The 20,816-nt window shown below is 38.3% G+C and overlaps 1 protein-coding gene across 9 annotated transcripts in view; it reads left to right on the top strand.

The window, feature by feature from the left end:
• DST (dystonin) overlaps positions 1-20,816 on the top strand; it is a 295,256-nt gene that overhangs the window by 105,847 nt on the left and 168,593 nt on the right. For 7 of the 9 annotated variants that reach the window (XM_065730844.1, XM_065730843.1, XM_065730842.1 and 4 more), the window contains exons 3-5: positions 4,410-4,499; positions 7,325-7,402; positions 10,063-10,155. In XM_065730844.1, coding sequence (XP_065586916.1) covers positions 4,410-4,499; positions 7,325-7,402; positions 10,063-10,155 — 261 coding nt within the window. Of the gene's footprint in view, positions 1-4,409; positions 4,500-5,022; positions 5,122-7,324; positions 7,403-10,062; positions 10,156-18,321; positions 19,341-20,816 lie in introns of those variants that run through there. The other 2 variants (XM_065730839.1, XM_065730840.1) reach the window with 2 other exon arrangements.

Here is a 20,816-nt window from a genome sequence, read left to right as displayed (position 1 = left end):
GCCACAATGCTATTTTCCTGCCAGATTTTCTTCTGAAGCAGAAAAAAAAAAAAAAGAGGTTATTCTGTTTTCACAGAATTTTACCAGCATATGTTCTCTCCTTGCTTTCCAAGACTGAGCAGTTTTTGCTTGCAGAAGCAATGTGGACAGACTTTCCCATTTTAGCCATACATACATAGCCATAAGCATAAGCGACCTATAGTTTCATTTTGTAAACATACGGGTTTTGTCTAATATCAGCACAACACAATAACAATATCAAGAAAAAAAAGTTAGTAAATTTCACTTTATTTTTTTGAAGAGTTGTGGCCAAGCTCCCTACCTGACTATGGCTTCATTGAAGTACATCAGTGGGGGAGGTTTTAGTTGACTCCACTGCTGTGAAACCTATAGTTGCAGCCTGTAGCATGTGTGATTCATATGGAAAATAGCCATGACCCATGGCAAAAACGAGGTCACTATGTGCATATTCAGCTCCCATAATGTAGATATCTAGGGCTGCTGACATGTATTAGGGTGTTCAGAACAGTTCCATGTGAGACTGACAGGGAGGGCTTCAGCAAACCTTCATCATCTGGAGAATTTGGAACCTAAGTGGGATAATCCTCAGCACATTAAATGGTCTTAGGTGTGTGCCCGTGTAGTTGAATGGTAGTTTTGTTTCCTGTCACTGTGAATGAGAACCAGCCAGCCAGACTGAAGGCAATGGTGTCAAGTTTGTTGTGACACCGGCCTACGGAAGAGGAAATTGAGCTCTGTAGCCCAGAGCTTTTAACTCTAGAAGGGCAATTGTACATGAGGTTGTAACTGATAGCAACGTGATTGCAAGGTCAACCAGATGTGTCAGCTGAACAGTATGACACAGCTATGTGAATTATGTGAAGTATTAATTTTCTGGCTTTTGGAGGTGGCAGCCATCTTCATGGTCTTCATTTATAGAGTACCTAATATCTTGGGATGTAAGGACAGGATTGCAGTTCTGTGACTGCTACAGTTTTAAAAGCTGTTTTTATTAGTGTCAGCGTGGGTTCCCCAATTCAGAGTTTAAGCTCACCAGGAATGCATGATACAAAAATATCTCATGCTTGTATCAAGGATGGAGATTTGCTTGCCACAAACGTTGTAGTGCACATGCCATAAGATGAAGATCAGAAGATGAATCATCTCTGAAACAGTCCCTTAAATCCTCCCTGTTTCTTTTGACTGATTAAACCATTTTGCTTCTCTGTGTTTATCAGATGCCCAATTGCCACTAAATACCTTCCACATCTTCCTTAAAGAATCTCTTCTTGTGTCCAGGTCATCAAATCTCTCACACTCACGTGGCTACATTGCACAAAGCTGCCTGAGGTAGCACATAACCTACTTTGCATGTGACCTGTAGAGTATGGCTGTCAATTCTACTGCTTTATTGAAAAGCCACAAGAAGTCTGAATGAAATTCAGGGACTCAGCAAATCCTACAAATGTATCCACTGGAACTGTCACTGAAATACCTGTGATATGACACTTTCTGAAGGATTCTGAATGTGTCAGGAAAACAGTAATGCTTACACTTTTTTCATTTAAACTTCTAAAATTTCATTATATGTGTTGAGAGGCAAACCTGCCTGAGTGAGGATTGATAGAGCTCTTTAGTGAGCATTTATTCAAGTGGTGGTATAAAAAAGCACAAAGTGCTCCTTTTATATGTGGCCTGCTGCTTTGGGTGATTGTGCTTGCTAGGTGTCAGTTGCCCAAATGCATCTTTTTAGGTGCGCATCTGCTCACAATATTGGAACAGATTTCTTACCGCGTTGTCCTGTGCTAGCATGCCACAGTAGTATGTCCTTAAATAATTAATCCTCTCAGAAATTGTCAGTCAATGGCAGAACTAAGAAAGAGGTCTCAGATGTATTGCTGGTTGAGAGAACTCTAGGCCACTTTCCTAAAAAATATTACAGATTAAACTCTGAAAAGATAAATTGGGGAAGATGGTATTTTCTGAATTACTTTGGAAACCTTTGAGTATTAGGAACAAACAGAAGATAAACTAATATTCTTAGTGAGAGAAAGACCAGAGGATGAATAACCTTTAAGGCACAAATTGATTTGCATCTAATTAGAAAATAAGAGTGAATAGACTTTAATCTGTAGAACTTCCTCATCTCACAGTTCTACTCCTTGCCACGGTCATGAGTTTTATGCTGAAAAAAAGTGCTGCCTTGTGTACTGCATAGGTAGTTCTTGAGCAGAGCTGGTGAGGTGTCCTTCATGTGTACATCCCTTTCCTCTGCCATTAACTCAACGTCCTTGGCTCTAGCTGCCAGCCTTCGCTCTGGCTCTGCCCTGACTTGGGATTCTGCTTTCCAAAGGGAGTTGGAGAGTGACATATCCTGGCTGAAGGGGCAGGGAGGAGGGGGGACCCTATCAAAGGGCTTTATTGTGAAAAACTTGCCTGCTTTTGTGGGAAAGAGTTTAGCGCTTGGTTTGGAATGGTTCTTTAAGAACAGGAAGGGAAAAAAAAAAAAGAAGCACCATTGTTTTGAGTTAAAAAGTAAAGACCCTTGTGCTTTTCATTTTTTCAGGATTTAATACAATCATTTCTGGTATCAGGGGTTTAATGATATCTTTGAAGCTTCCATTTCTTTCCACCACACATATAGTAGGAGAACATCTGTTTCATTGTTTAGCTTAATAACACTTCGCTCTTCCCAGAGAACTGTTCCCTTGGCAATGTTTTAAAATTAATTGCACACTGGATTTTTAATCACAGTTGGGATTAAAATCAAATTTTTTTACATATGCGCATGAGTGTGTAGAACCATCTATATCTATTAGAATGACATTACGTATGTAACTTGGTTGCGTATGCAGAGTCTGTATAAATGTTTTGGAAAATATTATCAGTTTTAATTCCTTATGGAACAGTCTTCCACATGACTTGTTCTGGCTGGTCTTCAACACAAATATAAATATGCTGTCATGTTATTCCGAGTTAAGATGATGGTCTTTGCAAAAACAGGTTTCAAGGTAATGTCGTGTTTAGAAGTTGGAGTAAGAATACCTGAATTAAAAAGCATTTATTGATCTAATCACCAGTATTAAGTCAGTGATTTATTCAACTGAATGGATCTAGAAATCTTCCTGCAACTCAGATGAACAAAGCTATTGCATAAGGCCAAAGATCTGGATTTATTCCTGTTTCCCTCATCATACTCAGAGAAATATTGACAGATAGGGGATTGTCTCTTGTATTGGAAGTACAGCTTGTCTCTTACTGAGGTGGTAACTTTAGAAAAAAAAATCTGATGTCATGTTTTATCACCTGGAAACTTACGAAGTTTCTAATCTGGTGCCTTAATGGGAGTGTTTGGAAAAAAAACACTAAATTGCAGCTGAAAAGCCCTCAACCTCTGCCCTGGTTGACAGTGTCAAAAATCTCTGCTTCGAGAAATTAGATCCTTTGTTTTGCTTACAATGAGCAGTTGTCTGAAATTGTTAAAAGTTCCAGAGAAGGTTACATTTGAACTAGCTAAGCTAACACTAAGACACAAGAAGTTGGCCTATGAGCAGATATCTTCTGGCTTTGTTACGCCCGTCAGAAAAGTTAAGGCTTTCAGCTGTTTCTCTTTTCATTACTTCTGTTCCCTTGCCCACTATTGGCTTCCCAGGATCTGCTGGGAGATCCTGGGAAGCAAACCAACCCTTCTAAACCAATTTTTGTCGAATGAGGTCAGATATCAAGGGCTGCCTGTCGGCGAGGAACACTGGAGCAGAGGTTCCGGCTGTAGTGCCATTAGTACTATCAGTCAATCTCTGGAACTGATGGGAAGGGCTTTTGGCTTCCCCAAATCAACCAAACATCTTATTTCTTTGAAAGACCTATGAGGTGGATGTGTGAGCTGCTGGTACCTAGGTATCTGGAAACACTGTTAATTAGTGGACCATACGGCTTGATTATTAATATGTTTAAGGCCAGAATGCTTGTTGACTTTTGTTCTGCCAGCAGTGAACTTGCACGCTGAAGGTAATACACATGTCAAGGAAAGATTTTGCTCTGTGTATTTTTCTCACGGTTCACTGAGTCTAGCTAGCGCCATCTGTAAGTGATCATGGTTTGTATCAAAATAGGTGGCTGTCAGCTATCGTTTAAATCATCAGGTACTGATTTTTGGTTGTTTTATGCATTCATTACACGTACCTTGATACTGTTTTCCTTTAGTTTTCAATAAAATGAAATAAAAAGTTATTGTAATAGATTTAGATTTGTAAACTTGTCATGAAAGGGAATAAATATATTAAGGTATATATGGGTATGACTATTACAAGATAACTGAATTGAACTTAACTGAAATTGAAATTAACTGAACTGAATTGTCTGGTGTAAAAATGAGATCTCACATTTTACTTTTGCATGTATTTGTGCAGGTTCGAAAACACGTGAATGACCTCTATGAAGATTTAAGAGATGGACATAACTTGATCTCACTTTTAGAAGTCCTTTCTGGAGACACCCTGGTAAGCTTTTGAATCAGAATGCAATGGTTTTGGTTTGTTATGCATACATTTACTCTGTTTACTCTTCGGATGTTGACTGCTGGTGATGTCTGGTATTTTCAGTAACGTGTGACTTGATACCAAAGACACAAGTTATTTTTCTATTGGTAAAATATTCCACCATGAATTCTGTGGTGGAATGCTCTCTATTTTCTTCATTTCTTGTGGTCAGTGAGACGTCTTTTCTTGGCAGGGTATTGCACTAATTTTTCTGTTCTTATCCTTTGTTTATAATTTTTCTTTTAACATGTATTGGATGCTTATTACCCCTTCCCATTAAAGGGAGCAACTTACAAATAGCAAGTAAAACATCCCTGAAATTGTCTAACCCACTCCTCAGATGTCATTTCCTTTCTTTGTGAGCATTACTTTCTTTGGTTGGTATTTGTTCTCTTCATTATGTTCTTCTTTTCATGCTCTTCTTTTCATTTGTGCTCTGTCTTGTGTCTTTGCTGTCCTGTCTCCTGTCTGTTATATTCATTAGCCAAGAGAGCGAGATTTTTTGAAGACCTTACGGTTGGTGAGTTCAACAGAAGCATGCGCGTATGAACAGCATGAGGATGTGGAGGATGAGGATAAGGGGGTAGGTGCCGACCCCCATAACTCTACTAACGTAGTGTTTGAAGTGTGGTGTCTCCTAATGTCAGTCAGTTCTTAGTTCGGTGTCATGCAGTAATTCCATAGCAAGTACAAAGAACTCATGTGGTAAATCAGGTTATGCTCAAGAAGTAGGTATGATGAAGAAATTATTTGGCCTCTTTTATTTTTTTGTTATAAGCAGCTAAAATGCAAAGGTTAAAGATATTTTTACAAATTGACTTTAGCTAGACTGTATAAAATTACAGCACTATCAACACGATACAAAACAATCTTTTATTTATTTGTTTAAATTAGTGAAATATAATAATTCTATATTTTCACTTGTAATCAGTAATGCCATCATGGAAGTAATTAAGAGAAGGACTTGAAGGCTTTTCTTAGTGAAATAATTGGCAAAAAATTAATTTGTCTTAATTAGAAGCCCTGGTCTACCTCACCCACAGCATATTTGGCATTAACATTGGATAGTCTCTTGAAATAAGGTGATTTGGGAGTGCAGATTTTTTCCTCAGAATGTATCAAATGTACTAGTTTTTTTTTCAAAGCAGATGGTTGAAGTGGAGGTTACATTACGACTCCGTGCAGTGCTTTGGCTACCAAACACGTGGAATGTTTATCTTTCTGGCAACCAGTGCTGAAATATACTTCTGCTGTACTTCAGCCATCCAGAAGGGAAATATCTACCAATAAAACATAAAATGCTGTTTGCTTGTTAGCCTGAGAAGCTATTCCATGCTTTTGTAGAACCTGCATTATTAGTGTTTGCTAAAGCAGCTTGTTGTCATAGGGCCCAATTATGTTCTTGGCTCCATGCGTGTTGTGCTGTGGTTGTGATTTCAGTGGAATATGTATGCTTTATCCTGGAGGCATAACATAACTAAAAATGCTGCATTTTAGCTGTACATTGGAAAAAAAATATTTCCCCTCTGAGATCCTCTATCTTTTATTTGTGATAGTTTGGATTTATTTTACTCTTTCTGTTTTGGAAAATGAAGTTGCAGATCTGAAATTCTCTGCTCCATCCATTGAAGTTTTTCAGTAGTGAGAGGTGCAGGGATTGATCCTGGGCTCTCAGCCTGAAAAAGGAGCTAAATCAAAGGTTATATAATGGAAATTAAAGTTCTTTGTGTTTCAATTTATGCTTCTTATCCAACTCCATTTTCCCATGTTTTGCTTTGGAAAGCTTCTGATACTTCACAGGCAAAAAAAAACCAAACAACGGATTGAGAAAGGCTTGGGTTTATGTTTGTATTTCAAGGTGTCTGAGAAAATAACTCATACTCATGGCTGAGCAATTATAGTATGCTACAGTTTATTGCGTGAAAGTTTGTGAAAAATCTGAAATAAGGAAGAAGAATATAAAGGATTTGGACATTGTGATAATGATAAACAATTAACTGCTTTCCATTGTTGATCTCTGACAGCTAAGTAAAGTGTTCTTCTGTGTGATTCTTCTTCTTGGTGATTTTACACTAACTGCATGCAGTTCTGCCATGCTTCCATTAACACATTGCTCATTTCACAGATTCTTGCTTGGGTGATTTTGAATTGAGAAAAGTTACTAGCTTTTTCTTCCCCATGCTTTATGATGTTTATCTCAAGTCGAGAGTTAAATTTGCACTCTGGGGCTGTATCTGTTTTGTATGTCTTTTTGGAGGAAGCTATTATCATTATTTGATGTTTTAAAATCAGTAAGTATTGCTGTTATAGTGATTATGCAGTCAGATTGTAACTAAACAACATTAAAGTCATAACATTGTGTGCAGAGGTAAGCTTTCCATCACAGAGTTTACCAGAGCAACATAAAGGCCCATGACATTTTTCTTTGCTTAATAGACTGTAAATAGTTTGCAGTAATATACTATGGTTTGGTTTCTGTAGCTAGGACCATACAGGGCCTTTTTTAGCCCTCTTGGCCTAAGTATTACTTTGCAGTGAAGCAGCCATCTGCCAGCGTGGATCAAAGTTGCAGTTTGGGACACTGATTTCTATTTCCATCCATTGCACTAAAAAAATTAGTTACAGTTAAAAATAAATGAATAATTGTTAAAGCACACTTTTCCACCAAAGACATTATTGGCTTTGTTAAAACCATGGAGTTTAGAATATTTTACGTGGTGTTTTTCAAATCAGACTGTTCTTTTATCTGACAGGGAAGTCTCACAATTATTGTTTTCCAATTTTAGCCCCGAGAAAAAGGTCGGATGCGTTTTCACAGACTCCAGAATGTCCAAATTGCACTTGACTATTTGAAAAAACGCCAGGTAAGGTGAAATTTTTAATAAAAAATATTAACAAAAATTGCATAACCAGGAGCTAGTAAATAATTAAAAAAAAATCCTGCTTGGTCTTTTGTGCATGTTGTATAACATCTGCTGGTGTACGGCTTCAGCTTGTGCCTGTCGTGGTGATGGGGGATTCCACACACGCAATGCTACACCAACCTTTTCTGAGCAATAACAACAGCACGATTCATTCGATGTAAGATGTTAAAGGGGAGAAAATTTTGTGGAAGGTCCTCAGAAACTGTTTATAACAGATTTTAAAATCTCCCAAGCTGTCCAAACACCAGCTGTTAACGCTGTCTTTTTTTTTTCACAGCATTATTTTTAGTGAAAAATAGAGATTCGATGAAATTATAACCTTGCACAGGAATTACTTGTTCTGATTATGTTTGTTTTAGGAAAATCTTCTCAAGCCTTGCTCCTGGCAAAACCCAAACCCATGCCCTAGAATGCCAGCAATTATCTGTGCTGTGGAAGTTTCTGGTTTAATATCACATTTAAAGGAAACTCTTGAAAACTACACTTCTGGATGGTTTTCCACTGTTGTGGAATGAGTTTATTTCTGCTTTTAACTTTATTCTAGAAATATAGAGTTCTTGCTATGAAGTAGAAATGAATGGCTATGTGATATCCTGGGGTGCATTAAAAAAAGAGTGTGGCCAGCAGGTCAAGAGAGGTGATTCTTCCCCTCTACTCTGCCCTGGTGAGGCCTCACCTGAAGTATTGTGTCCAGTTCTGGGCTCCCCAGTACAAAAAAAGACAGGGATATCCTAGAAAGAGTCCAGCAGAGGGCTACAAGGATGATAAAGGTCCTGGAGCATCTCCCCTGTGAGAAAGGCTGAGAGACCTGGGTCTGTTCAGCCTTGAGAAAAGAAGACTCAGAGGGATCTGATCCACATCTATAAATATCTAAGGAGTGGGAGGCAAAGGGACAAGGCTGAATTCTTCTCATCAATGTGTGGTTCATAGGTTCATAAGGTTGGAAAGGACCTACAAGATCATCTAGTGTGGTGATAGCATGAGGGGAAATGGCCACAAACTGAAGCATAAGAAGTTCCAGAAATGTGTGTGGGAACTCCTTCACAGCGCAGTGACGGAGCAGTGGCACAGCTGCACAGAGAGGTGGTGGAGTCTCCTTCTCTGGAGACGTTCCAGACCCGCCTGGACGCCTACCTGTGCAACCTGGGCTAGGGAGCTGCTTTGGCAGGGGATTGGACTACATGATCTCTAGGGGTCCCTTCCAACCCCTACAGTTCTGTGATCTGATGATTACACTGGCATTTTCAAGCAGTAAGGCCTCTGTGTTTGTACTGTACTGTGCCTTGTTTCTGGAAGACCTTACTTACCAGTCACAGGGTATGTAAAATCAGATCATCTTCGTGTTTACAAATGTGCAGATGTCCCTGGGAGCAGCAGGTCTCCATCATGCAGGTGTCAATTGCAATCTGAGAATTTCTGTACTTTCTTCATCTCTTCATGAATGTGGTCATACACTACCTTATAAAATATTTGTGTGGTGATGGTGTTCTTTTATAGAAGTTGCAGCCCTCCCCCAGCTCTTGTAGTGAACCTTAGCCAGGAGTGGGGATTACAAAAGGTTTTGAGAGCTAAGGGACTTTTCCAGAGACTGGGGTTCAACTCAGGAATGAAAGGTAGACTTAAGGAGGCATGGTACTCTTGTTGTTTCTTTCTATTTAGTAGGTAACTTGCTCAAGATGGCTGTATAGCTTTCAGACACCATACTTTACTGTTAGTTAAGGTAGAGAGATCCTATATACAACAGGAGCCTGACCTGGGTGAATATAAAAACAAAGGAAAAAATAAAAAGAAAGCATATTTGACTATCATGTTGAGCTTTGCCAGACACAAATAGCTTTCATAATGCATTGGAAGACAACCAAGTGCTCTCCTCCCATTTCGTTTTTGAACAGAGGAATACATTTTTTTTCCTTCCAGAGAGAGTAGTGGAGTTTTCTGTGTTGTTTTTTTTAATGTTTTTCTAGTAGTTAAGATGTCTGCAGAGCAAGAAGAGAATGTCCATGCTTATTTCATGTTGATATATGTAAAATAGAATATGCATGTAACTTCGCTAGCATAAGCATAAAATATGTTTTATCTGAATACTTATTAATTGCTAGGCAAATTGAACATATAAGACCAAAAAAAAAGAATGGAAGCATAAATGATAGCAAAGAAAGTATAATTACTATATGCACTCTAAATGTGAATTTATCAGAGAGGAAAAAATAGCAGACTTTGTTTTAACCCTATTAACTTTTTCATGTTCACAGCATTCTGAATGAGTGGAAGAACAGAAGTGATATCTTTGTCATCATTTTGTCCCTTGTTTGAATTTGATAGCAAATTGTTGGTCTTATCAAGCCGTGTTGTTGCGTTTTAACAGACCAATTCTCCTGATGCTCTGTCTGCTGAGGAATCTCCTCAAGTCAGTGTGGGTGGGAGAGGGCAATTCCTCTAGATTTAGCAGAGAATTTAATTCCTGTCAGCTTTTGACAAAATAATATATTAAGATCAGGAAGTGAGTAATGTTTCATTTATAGTCACTCCTCTGTAGTGTATTATGTATTTTTTTGGCATGTTTATTAAAATTCAATGTGTGTTTTCTTCACACATGGCAGGTGAAACTGGTTAACATTAGGAATGACGACATAACAGATGGGAATCCCAAGTTGACTTTGGGGTTGATATGGACCATAATTTTGCACTTTCAGGTAAGCCTGGATTTATGTGTCAATTTGTTTCCATTCAGATTCCTACATATCATTTGTAATACATGGGTCAACTTTGGATCTCAAGACATCCTGTGCAAAAGTCTGCATTATGTCTCTCAAGTGTACTTGGAGGTTTCAGTGACTCTTTTCTGATTATGCAAACTAAATCTGAAGGTGTGGTTTGCTGTCTGATTTCTTGTCTGAAAAGTGCTAGGAAATTGCTTGGTTTTTGAACATTATTAAAGACAGTGGTTGCTGTGTTCCTTTAGCACTTGGATAAATAGCCTTGATTTATTCTGAAGACTTCTTTTGTTGAATATTAAAAGAAATTTTTAAAAGTTAAATCTTGCTTCATTCTAAACCTAAATCTCTCTGCTGATAACAGTATGGTAGCAAGCACAACTTTAAACAGACTTGAGCAGTTGGTAACACTTCAACATTTGTTTTTAGTCCAGTAAACGTGATGGTAATGTGGGGTCACACTAGGTGGCACTCTGATTGTTGTGCACTGTACACTGATTGTGTGCAGTATAAAGCAGCCTCACAGTGTGTAGTGTTAAATTGCTCCTCAAAATGAGGCCTTCACAATGATTGTGCCTGCAAATGATGTAACTCAGATGACAGATAATTCCCATTTACTGACTGCAGCATTGTTGGCCGTAGAGTCGATGTTGTGCAGGCATTTTAAATGACTGGAAAATGACAGGATGGTACAGAAAAGCACAGTTCACTTAAGAATATCCTGCAATGAATTTCTGATTGGAAAAAAATACCAACTTTTTCATTTTTTACAAAAGCTCCGACGGCATTGTTTGCCTTTTTGTGAATCATAAGGAGGAACAAAAGACCCAAATAGAGCCCACTCTAATAAAGTGAGCAACCTTGCCTTGGCCAGTGCTCCTGGTAAAGGAGAACCCACAAACTGCTTTGCAATGATGAGACCCTGAAGCTCCCTCAGCCTCCCTCCCAGTCATCCAAACTGTTTGCTTCCACATGGTTATATGGAGAAAGAAGTCTGGGTTTAAGTGTATTTGAGCATGACCCACAGAATAGGCAATGAATATTAATGTGTTTTAAGAAATAAAGATTGTTACTTTGTTAGAAGCAGATAGTGGTAATGAAACTTGTAATTAATATACATTTTATCTTTCTGAATCTCATGAATAGACTTCCACAAAGTAATTTTTAAATTTTTTCCTCCAGTCCATAGCACAGGACATCTGGTACAATTTTGAGTAGCTATAAAATGTGATGAAAGCTAACATTACTATTTCTACCTGTTAAAAAAAAAAAAAAAAAGTAGAGAAAGAAAAACATAAAATGATTAATTTAGGTGAGCTGGTGTTAGAAAAATTTTCCGCTGTAAGGTAGCCAGCTCCATGTGAATGAAATACATAGGAGCATTTAAATTGTAGCTGAAACACTTACTTCACTTCATCCTGAACCCCACTAACTGCCATGTAAATCTCTACCAGTGTAATTCAGATCTTGTAAATCTGTCAGCTTTCATGTGTTAAAAAAATCTGTTAAAACATTTTTAAGAATGAATGGACGTACTCAGACTGAATATTAAACCACTCTAATACGTATAAGTAAGTGAATAGAAGGATTTTTTTTTTGTGAATTGGTTTCTATCTTTTCAGTGTTAATGGATACAGTATCCACACTGAATGCAGAAGGGATTCATACCATTATGAATGCTCCATGCTAACCTGTACAACCTTGGCCTTTACCTGCACAACTTTTGAAGTATCTAGTACTTTGGTGTCATCAATGCCTGCATACGATAGATGCAGGTTCAGAATACATAAGGAAATTCCTAGCAATGTGTTTAGTTAGACCTCATGTTTTCTAGTCTTCACTTACGCTTTGAATGAGGAAAAATTCTGACTTGAAAAGGCTATTAGAGATGAAGTGTGATAACAGTAAGTGCTTATGTATGGAGTAATCCTATATATAAGTTGGGAAAGTTGTGGTGAGATTCAATTTGAAGTTAAGACACCTAAATCCAGGTGCGTGTCTGTATGAATTGTGTCTAAATTCTTGCAATAATCTGATAATCTGGTTTAGTCTGTAGAACTGATGTAGTCCAGAGTAATTCAACTAACCAGCTTCTAAAGGCTCACTCCATCTGACTAAACATAAACATCTGTTCATGTTCTAGATTTATGAGGCGCTCACAAAAGTATTAAAAACATGACATAGGTTTTTTAAAATAAAAAAAGCAAACACTGTCATTTGGGACTAGACTGAGACTGGACAGGATCTATCGTCTGGGCTCCCCTTGCAGCCCAGAAAGCCAACTGTATGGTGGGCTGTATCAAAAGAAGCATGGTCAGCAGGTCAAGGGAGGTGACCCTGTCCTTCTACTCCTGTGTTGGTGAGACCTTACCTGGAGAACTGTGTCCAGATGTGTCCTCAGTACATGAGAGACATGGATCTTTTGGAGCACACCCAGGGGAGGGCCACAAAAAGGATTCACACATTCACAGAATTGTGATCCAAGGGTTGGAATACCTGTCCCACAAGAACAGGCTGAGAGAGTTGGAGTTGTTAAGCCTGAAAGAGAGAGGGCTCCAGGGGAACCTTATAGCAGCCTTCCAGTGCCTGGAGCGGGTCCTACAGGGAGGCTGTGGAGGGACTTTTTTCTAAGGGCATGTTGTGACAGGACAAGGGGAAATGGCTTTAAACTGGAAGAGGGTAGATTTGGACTAGATATTAGGAAGAAATTCTTTACTGTGAGGGTGGTGAGACGCTGGAGCAGGTGGGGATCTGGAACAACAGATGGATGTTGTGAATGCTCCTCTCCCTGGAAGCAATCAAGGCCAGGCTGGATGAGGGTTTGGGCAGCCTGGTCTAGAGGGAGGTGTCCCTGACTACAGCAGGGGGTTTGGAACTAGATGGTGTTAAAAGTGTCTTACAACCCAAACCATTCTACAATTCTATGATTAAAGTATTGTTTGTAATTATATCCTGTGTGTATACATATTCAAATCAATATTTGAGTTGATTTCTTTTTCAGCATCCAATGCCTTTTCATTGGCAACATTGGAGATAAGCAGCTATACATAAAGGTCCAGATTTTGTGCCTCAGAATGTCACAGTGTTTTTAGTAGGGTAATTTCTGTGAAAATCAGCCATCATTTCTTTTCAAGCCACTGAGAACATCTTTATTTTCACAATTCATTTAGAGTAACTTGTCACTGTTTAAAAACAAAACTAAGAAAATACCGAAACCTTAACTTTAGATTTCCAAAATTCAAGACCTTTACAAAATTCTGTAATTTACCAATTACGACTCAGTAAATTTATTTTTTTATTACTGTTTCATCATCATTTTGCAGTTCAGTAACTCCTGTGGAATGCTTATTTTTCCACTCTTCCCAGCTCTCTGCTATGAGGCCAGAAGGCTACTTTTAAGGTTCCAGTCTGTAGTGGGTTTTGTTCAGACATTATCATGCCATCCAGCCCCCACTTAGAGGAGTTGTGCTCTTTCTCTAAGGCCTTTCTAGGGCACGTGTTACCTCTTAACATTTCTCATGTCATCCAGCAGATATTTATTTCACTCTTGGTTCCCTGTGACCCTTGAAGCAAAATTCGTTCTTTATCAGTCTGCCACAAGGCGGACCTCTGACTGTTTGTTTGAGCTAGCAGATCAGCAGTTAAATATTTAAATATGCTGAGGGAAAAAAGCACAACGGCTGGATTTATTTGTAGGTAACTTGGCTGAGATAGGTGACAGTTATTCAGGCTTTCCTAAAGTTTCCTGATTCCCTTACCACACTTTGGTGTTCAGAGGCTGCAGTACATTTAATGGTATTTCAAAGCACTCTTGCATTGATTGTGAAGGCATTCAGGTGAGGTCTGAAAAGTGGCCAGAGAAGGAGACAGGTGAGAAGTTGTAGCCCATTCCAGAAAAAGACTTTTAGATCAGAAGAATGATGGGGTATCCTATGATTTCTGCATCTTTGTCCGTTTCAGTTACTCTGGTGTCAACACTATGGTAACAGTGACCTTGTAAGAGATACTGCCTATTTTTCACATTGCCATCACAGGAACAGAAACTGAGATCTGGGTCTGGCCTTCCTTGCTGTTCTTTTGCCACCTATTTCTTATCTTCATCTGGAGCTGACCTCTGGACCTTGTCCTATATGTGAATCTTGGATCCCAAGGATTGAAGTTTAATCTGCCTGCGCTGTAAAGTAGCCAGACCAATTTCAAGTCTGATCTTCTCAAAGGTTTAAAGATGGAGCCATGTAGCCAACTGTCTAATCTCTGACTGTCAGTAGTCAGAGGATAAACTGGATTCTACTCAGGACTTGTGATTCCCAGTGGCAGACCTATCATTCAATATTTGGTGTAATACATTTTTCCTATGTTTTATTGGTGAGCTGATCTCCCAGTTTTTTCTTCCATACCTCTTCAACATTTTAGGAAAATTAATAAATCTCAGCTAAGAAAATGAGCATATAGTTCTCGAATTTCTGGGATTCATCTGAATCAACAAAGATGAGAGGCATTAAATCTCACTGCAGAATCATGTTTAGATTTCATGCCTAAGCATAGCAGACTATCTGTAGCAGGACAAGAGTCAGCTCATCCAGTCAGTTCTATTTAATCCCATAAAACCACCACCAAGGAACAAATTCCTCTCTCCACTCTTTGCTAAGAGTCATCTCCCTGGATACAAAACCTCTCTCCTGACAGATTCAGGGTATGACTTTTGGTCTTGTAGATGGTACCTGGAAGCTGAACAGCTCTGTCACATTTTTAGCAGTGTTAGGTTGTACAGCTCAAACAGATCTGAACATAACCTTTCGCTTGTACTGGAAAGCCTTTACTTCTAGGTTTGTTCGCTATCTTTTGCTGTTTAAATTTTCATTGTCTTTTTGTTTTCTGTTTGCCTTTCTGTCACTCTACATGTGACCTTCAGGCTGTGCAGTGCAATGCTTTCTGGTTATCTGGTATGCTGTTTTGACATGCACTACTTATGTTAAATGCTTCATTGCTTTCACTGTGTTGTATTTAGGAAAAAAAAAATAAATGGAGAGGGAGCTTAGGTCTGAAACTGGCAGAAGTGCATTCCTAATAGACTTTTCATTATGTTACTCCAGGATGAAAGACACAAGGCTCTGTTTGACTGGCAAAGTACAATAAACATTTCTGTACAACATTTGCTAGCTATATTAAATGAATGGTGGAGTGTAAAGTAACAGTGTACCAAGGATGGATGGCCTCAGCTTTTTGCAAACTAAGAAGTGCAAATTTTCAACAGCTTTGCCACCTTAATATGATACATTTGTTCAATGTTGAGAACATTTCACAGTCCCACATTTGATTAGTTACAGAAATCTGTGGTTTAGATGCAAGCAAAATGTATAAATCTTCATGAGTTATTTCATGTCTTGATGTTAATCTTTTGTTTGCCATGTCTTAATGTTTGCCTCTTGTTTGTGATTAAGCAGCCCCTAAGACAGATCAAATTGCAGACAAGTGTTGGTCTAATCCATTATTCATGTTATACTTCTTAAGCATCTGTGTGCCAGAAAAAAAGTCTTAGTAATCTCCCTTTAAGACTTTTGGCATTGGTGAGTATATGTGGAGATCTTTGTGTGTTTCTTTAATGAAAGCAAGACAATCAAACCAACAAACAAACCAAAACAGTACCACAGCAAACCGTGATGGTATTTTTAACACCTTTGATCATCTGAATCTTTGACTTTAGCCAAGGCTAAACATCCATTTGTTTCTAGTCAGATCTCTGGGACAAAGCCCCTGGTGCAGTCAGCATCCCAATACACTGGGGTGTTATGTTTCTTTGCTGTAGCAGACAGGTTTAAGAAGAAATTTCAGTTTCTCTTTCCACGTCTTCAGTTTAACGACCCTGTTTTCTCTTTTTATTGCTGAGACCAAACTTATGACTTCACAGAAAGTCTGTAACTACAAGTAGTCATTTTTTCTTTAGTTATTTGCACTTCTGCTTGTTATATTCTCTGAACACTGAATAAGATTTTTCATAAATTAAAAAAATAGTAATTAAAAAATGAAGCTTGACATAAATGCAGTTTCTCAGTTCTTTTTGTACTTGATCTTTTCTTTGGTTCAAGGATGTAAATGAGGGATCATAAAGTTTCCTTTTAGTTCATAAGATGCAAGGAGTAATAGAATTGTTAAGAGAGGTGATAGCCTTCTCACTCAGGAGCAGCTGTTAAGTGTTGTCAAATTGTATAAAAAAATACGTTTCTTGTCTTTTCTTGGGGCAGAGAAATGTGCAAGTAGAATTACAATCTGAACAGGTAGATTTGGAATGGAATGCATTTATTCCTAGCTAATTCTACTGCAGGTATACCAGCTGCTTTCATCTAAAATGACCTGGAATATGCAGCAGCTATTAGCTAACCTAATCTAAGATTGCTAGAAACAGTAAGCCTTTAACCAGTGTTTCCAAACTGATTTTTGTGTTTCTGCTGTCACCGTTTTTAGTTGCACTTCAGAGACACCTGATTTTCTGTTACATTTTTACAACACATTGTTATTGTTATTATACCTGAATCTTTATCTGTGTGAAATGAAGTCAGTGTTGGCCTTTTGCAGAGCAAAGTCTTCAATCTTCTGATGACAGAGGGACAGAGGGGAAAAGGATGTATCTTTTCAAGCATAAAAGACATTTGTTTGCACAAACACAATGACTCCCTTTACAAGAATTATATTTTTATTTTTCTGATGTACTTTTCTGTTAATTAAGAGGAGGACCAAGTCAGGACTAAACTCAGTCTCATGGGGTCTGAAATCTGTTTGAAATCTGGGCCGTGGCAGAAAGGCAGTTTTCCAAGCTGGCCAGATTACAGCTTTTACTGTGAATAAAGGGAACAAATGTCACAGCCACACCTTTATGTTAGGTAAATCACAAATGCAAATACAAATCGAGGCCATGAAAGAGAATGCAGTCATAACACCTACTTTGTCAATACGTAGCTTCCACTTCAGCAGATTATACTGTAAGCATTATTCTGTAACAGTTTTCTTGTCCATTGGTATCACAGTATAAGTTTTTCAGAGTAGATTTTACCCCGGTGCTTTTACAATAGTCAGAAATGAACATCTCTCTTCTTGGGAATTCTTTGCATGCTGACAGTGCTTTTTAAGCATTCGTTCTGGATCCCATCAGTGAAGATGTTGTAGAACGCTTTGGTAAAACTGGTCCCTGAGATATAAAGTCCCTGGGTTTCTTACTGCAGTTCCTTTTAAAATAAACTAGGAAAATACAGTAACAATGGCTGATGATGGCAAATTACTTGGCAGCTCTTTATGTGAAACCATACACATCTAACCCTGCTGTTGCTGTTAGTAGATGTTGCATTATAGGTAACCAAAGAAATGAAGCAGAAGCTATTTTACCAAACTGTGTTGATGGTTAGATGTGCTTTCATTTAAATAGTTTATGTTTCTATCTGGCATTCATATGTGTGCTTCATGTTTCTTAGCTATTATTTTCAGGAAAGGAGTGTGGGAGAAGGAAAAAGCTTTTTTTAAAAAGCGAGAGAAGAGTTTCATTTGAACGTATTATGGCATAGAAATCTTTTTTTTTTTTTTGTAGTAACTCTGTAGACAGTTTTCTAGACAGACTGTCTCTTTTAGCTTCACCTTTCTCTGCCAGAAGTTTTAAATCTGCTGCTCTGTTCCAGCCCGGAGTACACAGCATCACTGTTCTGAACTTGTGTGATAGTCGTGAAGCAGCAGGTTATTTATAGCTGGCAAATCAGTAAAAATCACATAAGCTGCTATGAAAATTCTGCATACAAACAAGAGTTTTACCCCCAACACGCTGCCAAAGCAATCTCTAATCATTCATTTTAATCTTCCTTTCCGTGGATCATTGGATACATGCTAAAAGCATAGGCAGTGAAAAAGTAATTTGCTAACTAAATCACTCTAGCTATTTGCTGTAGTGCTTGCTTTCAGATTTGGTGTTGAGCTAATAGTTTCAAAGGTTACTGCATATTTTTCTACTTTATCTTGCTTGAGTTACCGAAGGAAACAGGAAGTTAAAATGTATGCAAGATAGTTCTATTGCTCATAAGTGCTATGTCATCTCAGTGAAAGGCCATCAGCTTTCCAGCCTAATGCTGCTGCGGTGATGTTTATTTAAGAGGATTGGTGGCCAGAAATAAGCCACAGTGTCTAATCAGACACAGGCCCTGCCTGGGCACCCTGCCACAACATTTATTGCGTGTGCGTTTCTCATAAGCAAAATGGCTACGTACTGAGGAGGATGGAAGGGAAGTCTGGAAGAAATTACGGTGCAAACTGCAGTTCTTAACTTTCTGAGGAGGATTTAAGTGTATGTAAATATTCCGGAATGAATGAGGCTGTGTGACTGAGTTCCTGAAAGCCAAATGGGGAATGTCTGTGGATGTGTAAGGGCTGAAAAGGAAGAACAGTGTTTAGATCCTGCCAAAGCTCCCTTAAGTCCAGCTAAACATTCCCCTGGAAGAAAATATTTCAGAAGAAAATCAAGAAAGAAATCAGCTGACGAGAGACCAGATTCCTTACCAGCTAAAGAAAATGAAGAAAAAAGCCAATATGAAGTGGGAATTTCAGAAAACATCGAGGTGCTCCCAAAGGGTATGGAATTGGCTTGTTCCTTCCCACAGAGCATAACAGTGGATGGTAATATTCTGCCCACGAGTACAGACCTTACGGCTGATCTTGTTCAAGCAGAAGTTTTACTGAGTGAAACCAACAGTAATTCTCGCTGTCAGGACAGTTTTCCTGGTGATAAGCAAGGGCTCACCGAGTCTGCTGAAACAGAGGCATGGTTAAATGAACAAGACAAGAGGAGTTCAGGGAAACTGAAGAGGAAAGATTCAGATGAATACAACACAACAAGAGAATTAACATTTCAGAGGGGAGCAAGTGCTCTTTGTTATGAAAAAGCTGCTAGCTTGGATTCTGCTATCCATCTTTTAGGCAAACAGCACAAAGAAACTGGGTTAAGCAAAACTTATAGCAGAGCTGGTGAAGATGTTCTAGAAAGCAATCAATCTGAAAAGTTGCATCGCATTCTTTCTAAGAGAAAAAGTTATCCACTGCTTGAACAAAAGAGATTTTATTCTTCTGATGATGTTCGTTCCCAATTGCCAAAAGAAAAAGCAGTCTATAGCGTTCCACCAAACAGGAGCAAGGTAAGTATTTTGGCACAGTTAGTTTGCAAGTCGTCTTGAAATAAATATTGGAACACTATTTTTGCTGTGTTACTAAAATGCCTTCACTATGCTGTATGCAAATGGTTAACACATGCTGTGATGCCTCAGTAGTCATAGGACAAGATATATTACTTGACCTTTCTCGTAAGTTAAACATACCTTTGTACTTTGGGAATATTGATCTATCTGTATGCTGCTTTTCTGTCTGTAGTTTGATTTCTCTCCTAATTTTGTAAAAATATTCTGATGTTAAAAATTTAGGAATTAGAATGAATTTCTAAAAGTTGTTTTTCTTCACATTCCTTATCTATCATCTTGTAATTCCTTTTCAGTCTTGTACTGGATAGAAGGGAATATTTCTAGTTCTTTTCAGTAATGGCCAATAGCAACTGAGAAATGATAGAAATAAATAAGGAGCTTGAAACTAAAAATGTGGACATAAATCATGTTAATAATGCTCTGCCCTTTTAAAAGATCTTTCTTCCAAAGCTATGTGCTCTGTTAATATTAATTACTTAAAATCCATCTTCCTCTGAGAATAGGATTATTTTTGCTTTACAGTAAAACCAAGGTGCAAACTTAGTTGCGGAGTGTCTGAAGGAAGACAGATTTTTGTTGTTAGTATTCAGGCTTACCAGTTCAATCCATATTACTAATCCCAGCCCACTCAACTTTAGTATAACTGAAATCTGTCAGTGTGGGTTGAATGCCAGTAGAAGGATCTGGACCAAAACTAATTCCCCTTGCTGTACAGGGATATCTGAGCTTTGAGTGTTCAGAGAGAACAGGCATATGACAAAGGTACTCTTTCCAGCAGTAAACTAACTACAGCTGTATTGTTTATTTATTTTTGAAACATGATACACATTATACTTTCTCTAAGCTTAGATTTTAAGTACAGATAATGCACCCAATTACAATACAGAGTACATGGTTGTACAAATAGCCTCCTAACACACGTGGAGATCTTTGCCCCTTTAATCTTAACTGGAATTCAGGAACAGCTTAGAGATGTTCTTTGATTTGAACAAAACGACATTACTGAGTGGAATAGTATGAGACCTTGTCTGTTCAGCTGAGCACAGACACTTTTTCCAGTATAATCAGAGTAATGCAACTGCAGGTATTGCTGCAATTATTACTCCAGCCAGATAGATAACCTTCCTTACCACAAGGGAAAGGGGGAAAAAAGAGACTGCTGTTGAGCACCTACATTAACACGCAGGTGGTGATAGTGGTAAAACACTGCCCAATTATATGAATGTGAAAACTACTGACAATCAGGCTAAGCACGTGAGTTGCTGAAATGTCTCCTTTTCAGTTTAGTTTTCTTTTCCCACTCAAGATTTTGAGGAAAAATAACATCACCTAGCTTTGACCTGAAAACAAACCAAGGGGGAAAACTTGATTTCAGGCTTGAGCTTAGTTTACAAGGTCATAATCATTTTTCTTTTG

Source organism: Cyrtonyx montezumae, unplaced genomic scaffold, assembly GCF_038088225.1.
Source record: "Cyrtonyx montezumae isolate F1298 unplaced genomic scaffold, pur_monq_1.0 scaffold_13, whole genome shotgun sequence".
In the NCBI taxonomy this organism is placed as follows: Eukaryota; Metazoa; Chordata; class Aves; order Galliformes; family Odontophoridae; genus Cyrtonyx; species Cyrtonyx montezumae.
This window is presented reverse-complemented; position numbering and strand designations above follow the sequence as displayed.